Source organism: Octodon degus, unplaced genomic scaffold (genome assembly GCF_000260255.1).
Source record: "Octodon degus isolate 3935 unplaced genomic scaffold, OctDeg1.0 scaffold00007, whole genome shotgun sequence".
Taxonomy (NCBI): Eukaryota; Metazoa; Chordata; class Mammalia; order Rodentia; family Octodontidae; genus Octodon; species Octodon degus.
This window is the reverse complement of record NW_004524583.1, coordinates 31,924,742-31,946,199: the sequence shown is the minus strand read 5'-3', so window position 1 is coordinate 31,946,199 and position 21,458 is coordinate 31,924,742. Positions and strand designations below refer to the sequence as shown.

The following is a 21,458-nucleotide window of genomic DNA, read 5'->3' as shown; positions in this document are numbered from 1 at the left end:
AATGCTAAAAAAAAAAAGCAAAAAAAAATATAAAAAAAGAAGCTTATTTTATATGTACATTTTCATGATCTGTGTATATGCTTTCTTTCGGTATTTTTATGTGTGGAGGTGTAGTAACGGTGTGGGACCTCAGATAATTCTTCAGAGCCAATGGATAGCAATAACCTTGAGTGCCTACCATGTTGGCTTTTTCACATATCCCCTGTAACAACTCTTTGACATAATTATTCCAAGTCTCATTCATATGAAACTACCGAGGGTAAGTAAAATCAGATTGCTTTTCTGAAGTGTCTGTGAGTTTCTTTAGTGTAAGAATTTCAATTTTCTACCACCTAATCACTACATAGAGTAGTTGCTGAAGAAACAGCAGGGATACTAACTTACTTTCCTCTTTCTACAGTACCTTGGCCATGTTGAAGTTGATGAGTCAAGAGGAATGCACATCTGTGAAGAAGCTGTAAAAAGATTGAAAACTGTATGTATTTGATAGTTGCCAGTACTGATCTGTATACAGGCCATATTTTTCACAAGATTGTGCTCAGTTAATATTAGTAATCCTGTGCCACTAAGAGCAGTGTTTCTCATAAGGCCAGAGGTGTGGGCTTACTGAAAAGAACATCTCATGATATCCTATCTCTTCAATTTTGGCCAAACATTGTCCAGAAGATGTTTTTGCAATTTATATGAAGCAAGTAGCTTGAAATCTGATAGAATAATATTCTAGTACCAGGATAAAACCATTACAATTAACATTAAATCTTCTGTAGAAAACAGCTTTCAAAAAAAGAGATATGTGTTGATGCCTGATAATGGTTTTTTGGGGGAGAGGTTCATTATTATTTTGACTCTTGCTTCCCAGTTTCCTCTCCACCCTCCTCTAGCGTAATCAGCCTATTTCCATTGCTTTGACATAAACTGTAGTGCACTGGGACTGGAAAACGCCTCCCGGACTGTGCTTCCTTGGCCTGTGGTGCCACAGGACACGTCAAGCATGTGTCTGTGCATGTAACCAAAGACAAGAGTGGACTCACAGTTCATAAGGGTTCAAATGAAAGTGCTACTTTCATACTTTGATGTGCTTGAGGAATGGTCCGTAGATTATTGTAGCTGCCTTTGAACCTTCCTTCTTTCCAACACATGGCCACTTTCCACTTTGCTGCAAAAAGCTTTATGCATTACTTCTGCATGCCCTTGCCCCAAACAGCATTAAATACATGTTGCTTTGGGTTTGCTGGTTTGGTGGGCTGCCACAGGTTTGACTACTAATGAGTGCTTTATTTCTCAGTTTGCTTAATAACTAAACTTTTCTATTTATTGGTACACTCCAGTGATGGCGAACCTTTAAGTGATATAAACAGTCCACTGTGCACATGTGCCATAGGCTTGCCACCACTGGTATAGTCTCTGTTACCTCTTATCTATAATCCATTAACATAAAATGGATAAACTTTAAAAATTATCTGAGAGGTAAATTTTATTTTGAAACAAATGTCTGAATCTATTGTGGAAAGGAAAGGAGGAGAAAAATAACTGATAGTAGTATACAAAGACTAAGTAGTAACAATAACCTAAGTAGATACAAGAATACTTATGTAGTCTTATATATACCTGTTTATAAACTTTACCTCATAGTTTAGTCATTTAAACCCAGGGCTTTGTTAGGTTTGTTTAAGAAGTTTTATTTTTGGGCCAGGGAGATGGCTCAGTGGAATAACACTTCCCTGGCAAGCGCAAGGGCCTGAGCTCAATCCCCGGTTCCGCAAAAAAAAGAAGAAGAAGAAGTTGTTTTATTTTTCTTTTTTCTCTGTACTGGGGATTGAACCCAGGGCCTGGCACTTAGCTCCACCCAACCCTTTTTAGTTTTTGAGATAAACTCACCATCCTTCTGCCTCAGCCCTCTGAATACCTGGGATTATATGACACGCTACAGCATTTAGCTAAGTGCTTAAATGATGAAGCCCTTCCTAGTTTTTATATCCTTCAGTTCATCCATAAGGTTGAGAGGATTAATATCCAAGTTAAACTGTAGTTGATAGACTTGCCATGTTACCTGAATGTATTTCCCAATTAAATATAGACTCAGATAATTTAATTTTCCACTTTCACCAAGCCAATTTAAGAGGAAGAGAAAAATTCAATTTTTTCTTTTACAAAAAATGTTTAGTTCATCTAAAAGAATAATAAGATGAGTTTAAGAACATCTTAGATTTCTAAATTTCTGTGTAAAAATATGTGTTTATTCCTATTTTTTAATTATTTTTTTCTTCATATTCTGTAAGGACTTAAAGTTTAACATATCAATACTTGATGGAAAATACCTGTTCCATGTTATGCCCAAGATGTTTGATATTCAGACAGATAGTTAGGGTAAACTGAACTGCATATGTTACAGGGTAATAATAAGCTTCTCTTCTGGAGGGTTAACACCTAAACTTGCAAATCAAAAATTGGAGAAAAGAAAGGGCTGCAAGGTCAGCCAACATTTTTGCCCTAGCCTGTCAGTCAAGACTCAGGACATAGGAGAACCTGTACTGTAACATCATGTAACTCAGTTGTGCCCAAATTTTCTGATCGAGGAGATCATGGAGCCACACAGGAATGCGATGAATGATGTAGAGTGCGCCTGGGGAGAGTGACATGGAGAGAAAACATTCTCTCAGGCCTTCACAGAGAGCAAATTGGTTAAGCAATGGCCGTGAGTCATCCACATGGCTGACACTGACAAAGGATCTACAAAGTGCGGTACAGGGTTTCAGGATAAATCCTGAGGGGACTTGACTGACCTTATCCGATACAAAAGTTACATTTCTTGTTATATAGGTCTTGCTTTATCTTGGTCTTAACCATCCAGCAGAAAAGTATAAAAACGAGGTATATAAAGTAAAGCCATATTAATATGCTGAGCTGTGAAAGGCTCAAGTCAACAACTTTTGTGGATAACCCACTACTATTGTGGACTACTGGACTGTGTTGGATTGTTTTGCAGAAGTCACGCACCTATAGTACTTAGATGCCAATGGAATACCCATTTCTGACAGGACTAAACAAAAAAAGGAGATACAGAGGAAGGACCATTTTGTATCTTTATATGCAGAATAGTTAGGATAGATATACAGCTACTTTCGCTTAATTCAATGAGAAGAAAGATTTGTACTAATAGTGTTTGGACAGGATGTCCTCCTGCCTGCTTCTTGTATTATGGATAACCACTAAGAAGATAACAATGTACAATGTATTGATTATTGAAACTATCCTGTTAGTCAACTTTGAAACTGTCTCGTTGATATTTGTTTCTCAATAAAATAAAAAAGGGCGGTCAAGATAGCTCAGCGGTCTAAAGCACCCGCTTAGGCAAATGCACAGGGACCACAGTTTCATCCCCGGCACCACATGCTGCACCAGCCCCGCCCCCAGGGTGGGCTGAGCTGACCACAAAAAATTAATTAATTAATTTTAAAAAAAGAGCACCTGCTTAGGCAGAGCACAGGAGCCAGGATTCCTGCCCCTGGGGCGCACTGAGCCAGTGATTGAAACTGGGCGTGGTGGCGCAGGCCTGTAATCCTGGCCCTTGGGAGGCTGAAAGCAGGAGGATCACTACCGAGTCTGATCTGTGTAGTGAGACCCTGTAGACCCTGTACTAAATACATTAAAAAAAAAAAAAAAATCTTAAAGTTGGATGTGGATATGGTGGCACATGCATGTGACCCCAGCTACTTAAGACACTGAAGAAGGAGGATAACAAGTTCAAGGCAACTTTGACCCAGTTTTAACAGGCGGTGGAGTTAGAGATTTAGTTCAGCTCTCCCAGGGTTCCACCCCCAGTACCATTAAAACAAACAAACAAACAAAAAGCAACCATAATAAGCCCATGACTTGCCGCACATAAAAACTATTTCTTACCCTTGTATTACTGACAACTGAAAACAACAGACAAATCAGTAAACAGATTAGGTGGGCCTGAAACAAACTACAGGTAGTTATTAAAGTCTTACAAGTTATATACATAACTTCAGGTTAAAAGGCCACTGTGGAGTAAGTCTTTAGAGAATCTTCTCATTGAGAGTATGGTTTGGTGTTCATTCTCCAAGTAAGGACAAACTAAAGATGGTTTAAGTTTGTCCAGAAGACTTTGAGAAATGCTGTGTAGTTGTGGGTTTTTTTTGTTTTGTTTTGTTTTGTTTTTGTGGTACCAGGGATTGAACTCAGGAACTTATGCTTGCCAGGCAAGCACTTATTCCACTAAGCTGTCTCCCCTGGCCCCGTGTAGTTGTTTATTGAGGACTCAGCCCTCTTCATTGTTTCGTTTTGGCTTTGTGTCATGGTTCTGGCTCATGCCACGGCCTCATCTGGGCTGATGCCCCTGAGTAGTGTTTAAAATTTGTCTTTTAATTAGAAACATCTTTTTTATTTAGGCAGTATATATTTATTATATAACATACAAATGAACCCAGAAACTATAAGAAATATTTTTTTTCAGGCTTTATTGTTCTCATTAGCGTCCCATGTGGTGCCTGGTGGCAGCAGTCCTCTTGGGTCCTTTGCCACACAGTGCCTCAACTGCCTCATCTCTTGGTCCCTTTTGCAAAACCTTGTAACTAAAATCTTTTGGAATTCCACACTTTTTTTGGCAGAACCAGGGATCGAACTCAGGCCCTTGAGCTTGCCAGGCAAGCAATTATTCTACTGAGCTATCTCCCTGGCCATGGAATTCCAGATAGGCAGTACTTAACCATGCAGCTTCAGAAACTAATTTTTTGGATTTTTTGTTACTTTACCTTTTTATTTTTTATTTTTTTGGCGGAACCAGGGGTTGAACTCAGACCTTTGCGCTTACCAGGGAAGTGCTTATTCTACTGAGCCATCTCCCCAGCCCTACCTTTTTATTTTTTAAACAACATTATTAACTATCAGCATATTTATTTGAGGCATAGGACTATTTACATATAATTTAATAGTTTTTATATCTTCAGAAATAGGAATTAGATTGCTATTTTTTAAAAATTTTGATTTTAAATTTTTGCAGTACTTGGCAGGCACTCTCCCCCTGAGCTATACAGCCACTCCTTATTCTTTTTTTTTTTTTTTTTTTCCTTTTGGTGGAACTGGGGATTGAACTTAGTCCCTTGTGCTTGCCAGAGAAGCGCTTATTCCACTGAGCCATCTGCCCGGCCCTTACTCTTTAGTCTTTATTTCCATTTTTAAAATTATACCTATATCTGGAACTGTATTTGATACATAGTAGCTAATCCAAAACTACTTCTGGAATACATACCAGTATTGGATTCAGTACTTAATATGAAGTCAAATTAAATCTTAAAATACTATAATTGTCAAAATCATATCCTATGTATAATTTTTTAAAGTTTAGAAAGCTGCTTTTGCACATCTGTACAGATCTTATTTCCCTATGGTCTTGTATGACTAAAGAAGATAGATAATAGATAGGATTTTAGGTAGAATTGCAGATTTGTATAGATGATTGATATTTTGGACATACTTAAGCTTTTCAACTTTGAGGGGAAATTGACCACTTCTGAGCTGTCATCAAGAAGTTATGTTAAAATTATCAGACAAAACCTATTCAGGATAAGAGACTTGAATAAAATATATATCTTTGCATTGGCAGACATGTATTACTAAACATGTGGCTGAATTTTTGGATGATAGTGTGGACTTCCTGTTTGTTATGCTCAATGATGCTTCCACCGTCTATAAATACCCTTCCCAGGGCCACCCTGAGACTCTCGAAGCAAGCTGGAAGTCTCCAGGGTGTTCTTCTCAAATCATACTGGATTCATAGGTTATAATTTTGATGATCTTCCACATTTTTAGTATATAGCAATGTCTAAGTGTCATTTTCTCCCCTTACCCCAGCATTCTTCTAACAAAAATCCCTGAGGATCTGCAGTCTGCTGTGCGAGATACTAAAATTATGCCAACTGCTGTGTCTCTGAAGGTTTTTATTGGCTTGATTTTAATCATAAAACTTGCTTTTTTGTGTGTACCGGGGACCAAACTCAGGACCTTGCGTTTGCCAAGCAGACCCTTATGCCACTGAAATATCTCCCTGGCCCCTAAAATTTCTTAAAGAAAACAAATATAAGGATGCATAAGCCTACAGAAATAGAACATCTTTGGAATTAATTTGAAGGTCAAAGCTTTAAAGAATTACGTAGTTAAGGACTGGGGAGATAGAAAAGCTGTATAAGTGCCTGCCTGGCAAAGGCAGGATCCACGTTCTATCCCCAGTACCGCCTGCGGTGCTAGCCCTGGAACCCCAGACACACCAGTACTGGGTGTGGTAGCACACACCTGTAATCCCAGCACCGGGGAGGCTGAGACAGGAGGATCAGTACAGTCCAACCCGTATAGTGAGACCCTGTACCATAGAAATAAAAAGATTTTCAAAAAGAAATTATATAGTTAAGTAACAAACCAAATATTTTAAAATTATATGAATAACTTTTATAAACAACATTTCTAGTACTTTTTAAATTTGTGGAAAATTGAGGAAAAATAATTTCCAAGTATAATTGTGGGGGTATATTTTTCCCCCAGAGTAGTCCCTTCTACTTTAGAATTACTTTAACTTTAGCTAGAAGCCATCTGCATATTTGATATTCTCAAATGAAAACTGTGCCCTCACTAAGGTAATTTCAAAAATATACTCCTAAGAGCATAAATATGTTTTTAAAATTCTTACACTTTCTATACACAGTGCTAGTTGTAGCTATTTCCAACTCCTTTCCTTTGTGACCTAATTTTACTAATCTGCTACTATAAGATTTAGTCACTGTAGGAAGTGGCCATTGCCCACATGGCATAATCACTTACAGAGCAAGAGATACTGTTATCCACCAGTTGGCTTCTTAAGTATGATTTCCAGCCTTGAACTGCTCATGTCTCACTCTGATCCAAATGCCCTTCATTATAAAAGGCAATTTCTTCCCATTGTCTCTCACGTGTCTCTCCCTCTGCCTTGGTTTTAGACTAGTTTCATTATACTGTCAGCTTCTAATATGTTGGGGGTTTATTCACTATTTGATGTATTTGTTTTAATGTATGTTCTTGTTTTAGCAGGTAAAAGAATCATAACTTAATTTTTTAAAAAACATTAATATTCTCTAATAACTTTTTCTGTGTTTTGCACGTCAACTTTTCTCATTAACATCTGGGGTCTAAGGAGAGGGCTTCACATTTAACAAGGGCTTTTCTAGGAGCTGTATTAAATATTAACAAATCTCCTCCACTGCCCTTTCTATCCCTCCAGAGTGGTGAATCTTTTAACTTTGGCTGCATCCTTGAAATCTGATGATTACTCACAGTTTATTAAAACCAGGGCCACCAAACTTGGCAGCAGAAATAGCCTCACCTCACTGCCATCACACCCCAGTTCCGTTATTATTCTTCTAGTTGAAGTTCAGAATATCCTGTGGGTATGCTTGATGCTATTTGTGTCTCCTACACTTTAAGGGGAAAAAAAAGTTCCAATATTTGACAGTATGGATTGAGTTCATAAATTGTCACAAACTTCAATATGGTTGTCTTTTCCTAGAGAGTTACCAAAAGTAAAAATTGCTAAGTTATGAAACCTAGTGGCTTAAACTACAGTTCAACCTAAGTAGGAAATGTAAAGTTAAGCTAGATTGGGTAAGTTAGAACCCACCTTCTTTTCATAAATTCTTGAGAACTTAGTGACTAGTTTTCATACACAGTGCTTAAAAAATGGTGGTAGAACCCTAAGTAACTATGCTTCTTATCCAGATAGTTTCAGAAATAAAAAATTATTTATTTGTAAGTGGTAATGCACATCTCCTTATTTTAAAAGAAAAGCTGGGTATGATGGTGCATGCCTTTAATGCCATGCTTCTCCGAGGTTGAGGCAAGGTGATCACAAATTCAAGGCCAGCCTAGGCAATTTAGAAATCCTGTCTTGCCTGGTGAGGTGGCACTTGTCTGTAATCCCAGCTAAGGCAGGCCGATCACTGGGAATTCAAGGCCAGCCTGAATGCATAGTGAAGTCCTGGGGTGTTGGACAGAGACAGAGAGAGGGGCAGGACAGGAGTGAGATCAGGTCTCAAAATTAAATAAAAAGAGCTGGATATATTGTAGCAAAGTCCACATGTTGCTTGGGATGTGGAAGTGCTTGTCTAGCATGCATGAGGCCTTGGGTTGAATCTCCCTGGCAGAGGTGGGGTGGGTAAGAAAGAAAAGCCCTAATTCTTAAACTTTGTCTGTGGTCCACAGACATGGTTTAGTTCTCAGATATGTTTTCTCAGCTCCAGTGTAAACCTTAGAATGTGTTTTTTATAGGTAATTTATTTTATGCCTGGAATAAAATATATCCATTATCTTCCTGTGTATGTTGTGGAATTAACACACAAATACGTGCAAACTGATCCTAAGGCATAAGGAAGCAGGAAGCCGTGGTTAAGCTCCCCGTACGTAGGGTGGGTTCTCTAGGTGACATCTTGAACTCTGTAAGAAAAATAGTACAAGAACTGTTGATAAATGCTCACAGTTCAGTTTTGCATTGCACTTGGCTGCTTTGTGGTGGTAGGGAGTGAAGCAGGGCAAGGCAAGAGCTCCGCCACAAGCACCCGCCCAGGCCTCTGGCAATTTTTGTGTGATTGTGTGATCATTTGAATTTTAGTTGATAACTTCCACGTAATTGGTCATAGCTGATCACTGATTTTTTAAAATATTCTTTTTAAGGGGACAGCTTCTTATATGCTGCTTAGGCTAATCCTGACCTCCCACACTTGAGCCATTTTCTTGCTTTATCTTCCCAAGTAGCTAGGACTATAAGCACTCATTGCACCTAGCTGCCCCTGATTTTAAATTGAAAAATGTGCATGGAACCGATCTTTTATTTATTTCTCAATACTATGAATTTAAAATGCAAAATCATACTAAACCACTGTATTGTAATCTTTCTCTCTGCTGCCAAATTTGGATAATCTCTGTTTTAAAAGTAAATAGAGATTACTGAATCAGTTGCATGAAGCCAGGTTCTGTTTTCTTCTCTTTCCATGGATTCCCAGGCCAGACAGTGTGTCTCCCTGCATTTCATGCCCCTTCCTTTTTCCTCGTCACTCCTGGTACGGATAACTCCTTACAGCACTCATTCCCTACCTTTCTCCCTGTGCCCCTCCCACTCCTGTACGTGCTTGTCGATGTGAGCCCTGGGACATTTAGCCCGTACAATAATAGCCCTCGACTTGTCCCCTGTTCCTCCAGGAAAGGAAGTTCTTCAAAGGCTTCTTTGGAAAAGTAAGTTTGATGCCATGTTCATGCTTGCTATATAAGGAGTTACACCCCTAGTATAGCACTGACAAACTCTTTTAAAAGTATAGCTTTGGTTTCTTTATAAAATAGGAATTAGTTTGACTGTGTATAGAAACTAATGAATCAGATAGTTACTGTCTATGGTATTACCTATATATCTTTGATACTAAATCTAATGATCTCTAGAGCAATCCAATAATGAGCCAACAGCCTAAAGAACTGTCTCTCTTCAGCACTAAGTAATTTGATCTCACAAAACACTGTTTATGTTAACTGCATTTTTTTTTAATTTTTTATTTTTTGTGGAAGTGGGGATTGAACTCAGGCCCTTGCATTTGCCAGGAAAGTGCTTATTCTGCTGAGCCATCTCCCCAGCCTGTGAACTGCATTTTTAATTGGTGAGTTTATTTATTGTCCAAACTGATAGAGAAATGGGAAGAGCGGAGATAGCTCAGCACCATAGATGGCTGCCTGGCAAGTGCAAGGCCCCGAGTTCAATCCCCAGTACCAAAAAGGAAAAACTAGAGAAATGGGAAGAAATATTAAATTGAAGTAAAAATTTAAGATACCCTAAATGTTGCATTGAACATTATTACATTTTCCATCTAAGTTAAATGTGAGGTGAATTCGAGGATCCCTCTGAATTTTAATCTAACTTGATAATCTAAAAAAATCTTAATTATTAGTCTTCCAACCAAGTATCTGTTAGATGAAAGGTACTTATATAAAATGCTTTCCTAATAATAATTGCTTAATGTTCAGATACCCTTAAAATTAAGAGTGTAAGGGCCAGGGGTGTAGTTCAGTGGTAGAGTGCTTGTCTAACATGCATAAAACCTTAGGTTAAATCCCCAGCATATTCAGAAAGAAAGAAGAAATACCTAAGATACCCAAACAGATAAATACATTTTTGTTTCCAAGTTTCTCATTGTTTAGTTTTGACTAAGTGATACAAAGTAGTCCCACCAAGGAGTGCTTTCAAATGAAAAACTTTTATTTGAAGCCTTTTAAATCTTCTCAGTTACCATGAGTCTATCATCACGCTAGTCTTTAAGAGATAGGCCAGAGAAGAGAATGACTTGAGTGTGATAGTTTAGCTGTATTTTGATGAAAGATGAGTGTGAAGAATCTTATAAAATAGCATAAGGCAGGATTTCTCCCCTGGCCGTGCTGCCTGACACATATAAGGCAGCCTGCAGGTCGAAGTCCAGGCTGGGCACCTTAGTGATTTAGGAGATGCTGTTTCAATTTTTTTTTTTTTTTAAAGGGCCAAGGATATAGCTCACTGCAAAAGGCCTGGGTTCAATCCACAGTAACAGGGGAAACAAAAGAGAAATTTTTGTCTAGAAACTGTTAAGAATCATCAGCCTTAGCCATGCCTGAATTTATGAGTTGTGGCCAGGATGCTCTGCTTCCTCTTTTCCAGAAGTCCCCACCTAGGTCCAACCACTGTGGGCAGCAGGGCACAGGTGAACCTTCTCGGCCAGAGTTCTGTTATTGTGAAAGAAAAGGGGGAGAAAAATGAGGACCTCAGATAAGTTTTTCCAAACTGGCTACATGAAATAGTCCATTGCCTTAGAAAATCCAATAGTGACTTGACTTTTTAGAGATTATAAAAGCGGTTTCGGTAGGTTTGGTAGTGTACATCTATAATCTCAGCACTTAGGAGGCTGAGGCAGGAGAATCAGTTCAAGTTAAAGGCCAGGCTAGGCTACATCATGAGTTTGAGGCCAGCCTGAACTACGTAGACCCTGTCAAAAAAGAAAAAAAGTGGCTTAATTAATGTAAATTGGTCATCCTAAGCAAATGCTTTATTGCCAAGGCACTTAACATTTGAAAAGAACTTTAATATATTTGAGAAACCGCATGAACTAAGTAATCTAGATTCTCATGTTATGAAGGATTTGACTCAACATAGAAAATAAAATGTCCTTAGGTTGGGTCTATTAAGTCTCTTTTAAGAACCATTTACCTATAGTTACATCAAGCTTTATAGTTTATAATGTGCTTAGACCTACTTTCTAATTTATTATTTAAAACAGCTCAGTGAATTAAACAGTAGTTTATAACAATGCATTTTATAGCAGAATAAACCAGCTCAAAGAGATCATGCAGCTGGTAATAAATGACAGCACTTACCCTGAAATCTAGCCTTTTTGAAACTTGATGCAAGGTTCTTTCACCTACCCCGTGTTGATATTCTTTCATTCAAAACTATTGACCTCTCTCAGGCCGTTGTTTTCATCTCTACATAAAATAAACTATTTCAGTATTAGAGTTCTGCTTTTGAGAGGTCTTACAGTAGAGCCGAGACCTGCAGTTTAGGGGAACTCTGCTGATAACGTGTATCACTCATCGTCTGTCCTGTCCATAATAAGAGTTTTGGACAGATTTATTCTAGTCAAGCCGTAAGTGTTGATGTGTAAGCTTGTTTTCATTAAAGAACTTTTCTATCAAAAGTATTGACCTCTGCTGATGTATACCTTAATTATAATGAGTGGAAAATAGCTAATAGGATGCTAAACAACTCCAAAAGTGAACACTTTGTAAACATACATTGTACGGTCTGCATAGAGTTTACAAATTTGAGTGAGTTAGTTGCAAATATTGTAAACATTGAGAGATTTTTCACACGTAAGAACTAGGACATCTAAAGAATTAGAAACTTCAGTAAAACAGCACACTATTTAACAACAGCGTCTTCAGCTGAGTATCCGCTGTGCCCTTGGGTTGCCTGTAACTCCGTGCTGTCACCCAACACGCTGCTTCATTTTGTCACCTGCCTTTAACCCTGTAGGCATTGGAGTTAGTGAACTCCTGCCTGGGCTAGTAGGTCAGTCCTAATGGTATTTAAAAAAAAATCAGTACAAACGTTACGCTACATTCTTGTTCTGGCAGATCCTGTTAAAGCATTGCCGATTTTTTTCAAGTTTGTGTGCTTCTATAATTATTAATGGCACCATTAGAAATGGTGCAGTTAAGTTTTGATGAATTCATGGTCAAAAAGTAATGCATGGTTGCACTGTTTTTCCATAAGACCAAGAGTAAATCGTTGTGTGGTGCTTGAGACCACTCTTCAGTCAGTGAAGTTACATCTACATTGTTCTTCAAATTTCCTTTTTTTTTTTTTAATGCCTCTGTGATAAGTTGTCCATACTGTTTTTCTTCATTCTGGATCATTTTCTTAAAAGTAGGAGCATATCTGCTACCTTTTCTCTTTTCTTCCTTCTTTTTAAATTCCCATTGCCCTCCTTGCGTAAGTTTTACCTTCTCTAGTGTTATACTAGATTTTTTAGAATTTGGCTTATTACGACAAGGGGCAGAGGGAGGGCAAAGGCAGGCATACTCATAGGCTTTCTGTTCACCTTTAGTTTCATTTTTTTTTCCTGACATAACCAGCTACTATATTAAAAGTGTTAGTCACTAACCTTTTATAGATTAAAAAAAAGTCAACCTTGAGAGTTGTATTTCTTTCAGCTGTGTTTCATGGCAGCCCCTTGTGTCTCAGGCCTGAAGTCATAGCGTGTAAAATATGCTAAGATTGCGCCCTCCATGTACAGAGGTAGCAAGAGCTCAGGTTTTCAAGAAAGATGAACAGTGTTTTGTTCTTAACCTGGTTATTCACTGGTTTTTCAATGAGGATTTCATGCCTCCTTTCCCCCTAAATCTCCAGAGTTTCTTTCTTTGTTCTTTTTTTCAGCTTTTTTCCTATTTCACAGAGAGCATAAAATCAAGTAGAGGGAAACTTTCCCGTGCCTCCCACCACTCACCTGCCTGCATCTGCGCCCCGGTGCTCCATTTCCCTCTTGTTCAAAGGATGACTGATCCGTGATCCACCCAGGAAAGCGTGGGACAGCTATAGTCCCGGCACTCGGGGGAGGTTGAGGCGGGAGGATCACAAGTTCAGGCCCCGCCTGGGCAATTTAGCAAGACCTTGTTACAAATTTAAAAATTACAGAAATTAAATTTTTAAATTAGGGATGTAGCTCTGTACAAAGCTGCAATATTCAGTCCCCGACCCTGGAAAAAATGGGTGGTAGGAAATACACCTTCCTGTCCCAGACTTAAAGCCCCTGTGCTTTTTAATAAAGCAGCCATTACAGTGTCAGTCTCAGATCCTAAAGAAAGCTGTGTTTCCCTTCACTGCTTTGGGGAATACAGTATTCACATGTATTTGCTCATTACATCTTTCAGTTCAGAAATTCAAATACTAAATTATAGACTTCCAGGCTTTTCTCAAGTGTAAAACAAAGACTGAAGCCACGGTCCCTGTGAAAGAAGTCCCGCGTTGATTTAGGACAAGGCTCGCCGTGTCTTGGTTGCCTGGCTGGTGGCGGTGGTTCTGTAATGACTGGGTTATCTCTGTACGTAGGTGTGGCAGAAAGCCCGGGCAGCGGTTCTTTACACATTGGGTACCCGGAAGACCTCTTTGGTTGGTAGCTGAAGGAACTTCGCGCAGTGCAAATGCAAAGCGTGTTGCTTAGGAGGAGCGACTTGCCCTGTGCCCCCGACCGAGCTGGGCTGCTTGACGCTCTTGCTTCTGAGTGGCTCCTAGCAAGGCCAGCTGCGCTTCCTGTGTCTTCCGGCATTGCTCTGCTTTGGCTTACGTTCCAACTTGGACTTAACCTTTCGCTTCTACCCATCACATGCCCAGTGTATGTGTCTTGCCTTTAAAGTGTCACCTGTATTTATGTTGGTTAGTTGCATGTTCTTCTCTCTTAGTAGTCTTGGAAATCACAGAATTTTCAATTTGGACAGAACCTAAGATGTGAGTCGCACTAACATAATAGGCTATAAATATATCTGTCAAAAGGATGGGACAGAATTCAGGGACATGATTTCATATAGGTGCAGTTTTCAATATAATGATTATCTTCCAAAACAGTGATATCTTTATAGAGATCATGATATTGGCAGACTGTGTTCCACTATTTGTTTTATAAAATAAGTTTTATTGGAACAAAGCTATGTTTACCCTTTTTGGGGGGCTGCTTTTGTGTAACATTGACAGAGGTATTTGAGTAAAGATTGGGTGACTCTCAAAGGCCAAAAATATTTGCTCCCTGGCCCTTCATGGAAAAAGCTTGTCTGAGCTGGCTTGCTCGCCTGTAATCCCAGCACTTGGGAGGCTGAGGCAGGAGGATTGCCCTGAGTGTAAGGCCAACCTGGGTCACCTAGTAACCTCAAGGCCAGCCTGAACCACGTAGTGAGACTTATTGCAAAAAAAAAAAAAAAAAAAAAAAGCCAGTCTATGGGGAGATAGTTCAGTGGAATAAGGCCCTGAGTTCAATCCTTGGTACCACTGCAAAAAAAAAAAAAAAAAAAAAGCCAGTCTTTGATGTAAACAGTTTAGAAATTTGTTCCTCCATCTCTTTCCTCAAGATAACATCAGTATTTAAAATTAAAGCAGTGGAAAAATCTTTCAGCCTTCCAAGAATATCACCAACTTATTATCTTTATCTTTTTCAATTTATTTTTTTAAAAAGTCATTTCAAGGGCCAGCGAGATAGCTCAGTGGACTAAGCGCCTGCTTTGGCAAGTGTAGGAACCAGGGCTCCGTCGCCAGCCCTGCGTGCTGTGCCAGCCCAGCCCCAGGCGCGCTGAGCAGGCCACCGAGCCCAGGCGCGGTGGCGCCACCTGCCATGCCAGCACTGGGAGGCGTTATTATCTAATTGCACTGTTCAAACATGCTCCACGTTTTTAAAAAAGGGTCTTTAAGCCACTAAAGTATATGTGCGTTTCTGTTTCATATTCTTACCTTTTTTAGTCCCTTTAGTTAGCTAACTTTGATCTGGATTTCTAGAACTACTGGTTTAAGTAGGTAGTGTTAAATCATTCAAAAGCAGCACTCTTTTGTCTTTTTTCCTTAAAAGTGTCCATTATCAGAATGACTTTAAAGTTTTCAGTACTGTAGAACTGTTCTATAATAACAGAATTGTGAGGGAAAATCTAGACTTAATTTCAGCTGCAGATATCTTTGCATCTTAGTAGCTCAGAACACTCCTGTGGCATGCCAGGACCGACGCCTGAGTGTATGAATAAATACAAAAGTATATGTGCTTTCTGCTCCTGTTTAGAGACGTGAAATACGACACACTTCCTCACCCTGATACATCAGTGTAGTACCTGAAAGGTTTTCATAAAAGCATGTCTCGAGCGAAGATATTTTCATAAGTATACAACTGGGCCCAGAAAATGTTATATTTCTCTGAAAATTGTCAGGAGACGAATGGAGAACAGTTTCATTCTGAAATGACCTACTTTCCACCTTCCGTCTTCCAGCCTTAAGACAGTCTTTCTGTTGCCTTAGATGCTAAATATTCCGTGCTGGAATTACACAACGTGAAAATTGATAAAACCGCAAGTGTAAATATCTCACATAGGATTTTCAGTGCCATCTAGCAATCTTCTATGTCATTGTCTTCCATATCCTACAATAGATACTTAGTGACTTTCTTTTTTAAAATATGTCTTAAGGGGCAGCGAGATAGCTCAGCAGAATAAGCACCTGCTTATGCAGATGCAGGGACCAGGGTTTGATCCCTGGCACTACATGCTGTGCTGGCCATGTCCCTAGGTGTGCTGAGCCTGCCAGAGTCTGGGCATGGTGGCACATGCCTGTAATCCCCGTGCTGGGGAAACTGAAAACAGGAGTCCGAGTCTGAGTTGCGTAGTGAGACCCAGCACGCACACACACACAAAAAAAAGTATTTCTTAAATTCTTTTGTTCAGACTGAGATACAGTGGTGAACAATACAGTAGGTGGAGAAAACTCCTGCCTCCATGCAGCCTATCTTGCAGCAAAGTGCTAGCTGTTACCTAAGTGTTGGTTAAGTATGGGCGACACCCTTTGTCAGCAGGGTGACTTCTCCTATTTTGCCTGGAATAGCCCCAGTGTGGTACCTGTTTGTAGATTTTACTGTTACTGCTCTTTTACTTTAGGCAGGATCATTTTAAAAGAGAAGATAGGTCTGGAGATTTAGCTTAGTGGTACAGCACTTGCTGGTGGACATGAGGTCCTGGATTCAATTGCTGGTACCCCAAAAAAAAGGATAAAGGATGTGACCAGCCTAGTTCTAAGTCTTCTACATATGTTAATCCCATAAGGTACATGAGATTATTAACATCCTTTTACAGATACAGAAACTGAAGCGTAGGGAAGGGAATTAACTTGCCCTTGGTCACACCAGTAAGTTGCAGCCAAATCAAACCCCAGACAGTCTCTTCCTCCCCCCTACCCTCGGGCTGGCCTCACAGAATTCCTGGGTTCCAGGATCCTCTTGCCTCACCTCTGGTTACATCTGGGTACCACTGCACTCTCAGCTTTCTTCATCCCTCCATTCTACCCTGTCTAAAAGTTGTGCTCTAGTTTCATCCCATCCTGACTCCCCAAAGACGGTTTTGTGAATTACTCTTCTGTTTTTCTTGGGCCTTTAGTCCATAGCTTCACTTTGCCTTGTACTGTTCAGTATAGGAATATGACCGATTGTCATCATTATCAGTGAAAGTCACCCTTTGCTATTGGGAGGTTTTTAAAAGTTTATCAACAGCAATATTATGATAAATTGCTATGGATTTATTTAAATTCTGGCTGCTGTATACAGTCTCTAACCCTTTTAACAAGCCTATAAATGTTTCACAGGTGAAGAAGTGGAAGCTCAGAGGTCCGTGTCACTTGCTTAGTTTTGGGATAGTGGCACTGAATTCAGGCCTTTCTCACTACAAAGCCTACTCTTTCTAATGTAACCTGCTGGTTTATCACAACCTTAAAGACTTCCTTGAGCCTCTGCCTTGCCCCTACTACCCTATAGTTCTCCTGCTGTTTATAGAAAAACTTTAAGAGAGTATTTAATATTCATAAAGCTCCATTTAATTCTCATTCAAATCCATATCTAACTTCTACTTTTGTGTCATTTACCATCCTCCAGAGAAACAAACTGGTAGAGTGTGTGTGTGCGCGCACGTGCGCGTGCACGATAGGTTTTAAGAATTGGCTTGGTTGACTGGAGGGTTATCAAATCTGAAATCTGTAATACTCAGACCAGATTTCTATGTTGCAGGCTTGAGAATTTCTTCATCAGCTAATTAGACAAGTCCTACCCATGAGAGCTAATCTCTTTTACCCAACTCCATTGATTATAAATTTTAATCGTATTTATGAAATACCTTCACAACAACTTTTAGACCAGTTTTGGCAAGCACCAGCCCAGCCATACTGCTGCACAGTTCACCATACCAGCTTCTGCCACTCTAACTTCTTCTTTGCTACATCTAGTGAATACTCTCCATCATAGCTTTCTTGAGCCTTAGATCACATTTGATACTTCCAGCCATTCATTACTTTTTAAAACCCTCTTCAATCATTGATCTCTCTCAAAAAGTTCCACCTTAGAATTCCCTTTAGAGCTTCAGACCCATGTATCTGCTTGTTCATTCAGTGCTTCTGCCTGGACATTGCATGGACAGCAGGCTGTGCTTGAATCCTGTTCTTCCCCTTTCAAACTTGCCTTCACATCTCCTCTGCTCTTTTTTTTTTGGTGGTGCCCTCTCCACCCAGTTGCCCAGTTTGGGACCCCAGGGGCGTCCTCCACCTCCGCTTAATATTTGCCACAAAGCATCTCCTTTCCTTGCTGGCTCAACCAAGAGAACTCAACCTTGTTTTCACATACTGGTATTCTGATTGCCCGTAGAACTAAGAGGCACACAAGGCCCTGGCTAGCTGCGTCTTTCCTAGCACTGTTCTCTTAGTTCACATCAGTCACCCACCCTACTCTCAAGCCACACTGAAATATTTACAGAGCCCCAGAGCGGCATGTTGTCCCTGCAACACATGCTCCTTGCATAGTCGCCACCTGTTACCCCCTGCCTCCCTACCCCCGGCCCACTCCCTGGGCCGCGGATAAAGATTGTTTCAGGATCTAGTGTACTCATGCTGGTATAGCTGTCCCCAGTTCCACAGAGAGACTTGGTGCCCCTTTCTGGCATTACTGTAATTGTTGCAGCTCTCTTCTAGCATCTGTTATTATATAATTTATTTTCTGTTTATCTGAGTGTTACTTTTCAGTGGATACAAACTCTTGCAAGTATTTCCACCACTAACACTATGGCGCTCATCAGCTCGGGGGTGCCTGTGGTGGAGCTGGCGATGGTGTGCCACTCTGCAGCAGATTGCTCACTTAAATACCACCCCACCTCCCGTTCTGAGCGTTCCTAGGCTTGGATACTTGTAGAGGACAGCAGGTTCCTTCAATTTGTACTTTTATGATAATCTGATACTTATTCTCAGCCTTTGTTCTGTTTTATTTTGTTTGTATCCTTAGAGCAGTTAAGAAGAAAGGATATTGTTAAGTTTCACTATTCTAGTTCATCACAGAAAAATATCAGCTTGTTCTCATGTGATTCTCTTATGGCCAGAGTCTTTTTTCTCAGCCAGTTAAAGAGAAAACTCACGTTAGAGGACAGTTTTCTCTGTATGTTTAAAAATCTTTCTGTATCTCTTAAAACATGCACTTAATGTCAAATTAAAAACTAGTTTTTTTATTAATCTTGAGAGATGAAAGAGAAGCTTTTCAGCATATTTAATAGAATAATGAAGAATTCTTGGCTTTTTAAATTTGAAAGTGTCAGGTAACCAAGGGTCCTGCTGTACACACTGACATCAGAGGCTAGAACTGTCAGCATCTCAGTTTAGACTTGGCTGCTACTTCATAAGTACACTTGCAGAAGCTACTTGTGGTGTAACTCCTTATGTATTTAATACCTACCTGACTCTTGGTTGTCTTGGTTGATTTTTTTAAATGGGGGAAGAATCTACTTATGAATTCTTTGCCCTTTTGGAATGTAGTATCTTGGTTTGGATTCCATTTGTTCCTTCTCCCTTACTTCTTATTGTTTTGCATTGTGTTCCTAAAATAGTGGCTTTGGCTTGTTTTTTCCTGAATGTTTCTGCAGTTTGGTTTGAGTGTCTGGCTTTGGGCACCCTTCCTGAACTTGGACTTCATCTGTACTTGTGATTTTTTGAAAGACAGAAGTCAGTGTTGTCTGTGGGAGATTACCTTTCTGTAACATCGGATGTGTGTGTCTCCCCGCCCCTTCTGGTTTCTCTTCAAAGACTGGAAAGAAAGCAGTGAAGGCAGTGCTGTGGGTATCTGCGGACGGACTACGCGTCGTGGATGAGAAAACTAAGGTAAGATTGTGAGAAGCTGAAACACGACTGCTCATACAATTTTTATCTCCAGTGATCAAGTATAATGCCGTTAAGCTGTTTTATCAACTCTATATCCTTCTACTCTGTCCAAAGTACAGTCTTCCAGGAGACTGTGTAATAGGATACCAATTTAGTTACTCATTTACCTGGTGAAAAATAAAACTTCCTTGGTACTTTGTTCTGTGTAACATAGTATGTTTGGTGTTCTCAGGTTTAACACTGAAGGTTAAAATCTGAGTTCTTTTTTGTTCTTATTTGGAAAAGTTTCACCCCCACAAACATATGAGGTGATGCGCCCTTCTCCATAGATAGATTTTTAAACGATGACAGATCACATCTGAAAATATTTTTCTTACTCCTTAAGAAAGCATCATTTTTGGAAGTGCTAGATGAACTAAATAATTTGCTACTTAACGGAAAACCCAATTTAAGTGAATTTTAAGTACTAGTTGGCTATTCACATTTACTTCGAACCCAGCAGTGGCTGAAGCCAGGCAATCTGTTGGTGTGGACAAGAATTCCTTAGTTACAATAAAAACATACTTTCACACACACACACACACACACACACACAAGTTAGGATCCAAAGAGTGTCATTAGGCTGTAGTATAAAATATCTAAAGGGTATCTGTGGTCTGGTCCTAGATAGAGAAACTAATGCTGAATGGCTAAAAGTAGAGACAAAGGCTGGACCTATAAACCAAGTGCACTTAAGTGTTAATTAAAATTACGTAAGAGACATGGAGTAAAAGGAAAAACAGCAAGAAGAGACAGTTTTTTGAAAATGCAAGGTTGCTGGACAGGGACAAAACCTGACTTACACAACTTGCCTGATAAATTGGGGTTTTTTTAAATATGGCTGCTGTTCTTTTGACTTATTACGACTTTAGGGTTTTTTTTTTTAAAGTTGAAGAGAAGTAATGGTGCATTGCTTTTGGAAAAAATAATTATTTTTAAGAACTACTTTCATTTTCATTATTGTTTTGGATGATGTGTATTTCAAAGCTGTGTATTTTGTTTTATACTGTCCTGGAGTGGAAAGTGCTACTGCCTCCTGGTGGCGACTTCAGTTTATTAATTAGTTCTTTGCACTGTGAGGGCATAGTCATTGGTGGGCGTCACTAACTTCCCGTCTGTGTTTTCCTGTAAGCAGCGAGTAATGTAGTATGAGGGCCAGCGTTTGTGATGCGGCCATACCATGATCTGCACAAATTTACCATTATGTAGAAGTCAGAACTTGAAGTGCCTGTCCTTTAAGCAGAAACTCCAAGTGCCTTGTCCCCTCTCCTCATCCATGTCTGCCTTGGTTCTAACAGTGTCCCTACTCATGAATACAGTAGGTAACTCTTGGGTTGTTTTGTAGAAAAAGAAATTAATTTGTGTGAATAGAAAATGAAATTTGTATTACTAAAAAACCCCAATTTTTAGAAAGTAGCTTCAGTATGTTTCATGTACAGCAGTAAAGCTTATATTGGCCTGACTTTCCTGAAAACAACTATAAGTTCTGAACAAAACAAACAAGTTATTTGAAGGCACTAGAGAATAACACAAAGCTGGTGAATTCTGGAAGGAATGTGACTCTTACAGAAGGAACTAGCACTGAGCGATTTCCCATTCCAGGGTCTACCCTGGGACCAGTCCTGGTCTGTGCCGTACAGAGTGGCCACAACTCTGACAGAAAATTCTTAGTCCTTCTGGCTTAAAACAGCAGAAGATAGGACTTGAGGCCACAGCCGGCACTGGGAAGGGAAAGAGAAGCCCTGGCAGTGAGAACGTCTGAGAAGGTGCATAAATCCCCCAGGGCTCTGGTCCCTCCCCACGTAGGAGCGGGGTGGACTGGCCAGCGTGGCCAGCAGCGTGAACACTGGGGTGTAAACTGCCTTTGAAAGGCTGGGGAGAGAGCTCAATGGCATAAGCGCCTGCCTGGCAAGGATAAGGTCCCGAGTTGAATCCCCGGTACTGG

General features: G+C 39.8%; 1 protein-coding gene across 10 annotated transcripts in view; it reads left to right on the top strand.

The window, feature by feature from the left end:
* Numb (NUMB, endocytic adaptor protein) overlaps positions 1-21,458 on the top strand; it is a 181,099-nt gene that overhangs the window by 142,143 nt on the left and 17,498 nt on the right. For 8 of the 10 annotated variants that reach the window (XM_023703427.1, XM_023703417.1, XM_023703410.1 and 5 more), the window contains 3 exons: positions 401-475; positions 9,241-9,273; positions 19,400-19,474. In XM_023703427.1, coding sequence (XP_023559195.1) covers positions 401-475; positions 9,241-9,273; positions 19,400-19,474 — 183 coding nt within the window. The remainder of the gene's footprint in view (positions 1-400; positions 476-9,240; positions 9,274-19,399; positions 19,475-21,458) is intronic. The other 2 variants (XM_023703429.1, XM_023703432.1) reach the window with 1 other exon arrangement.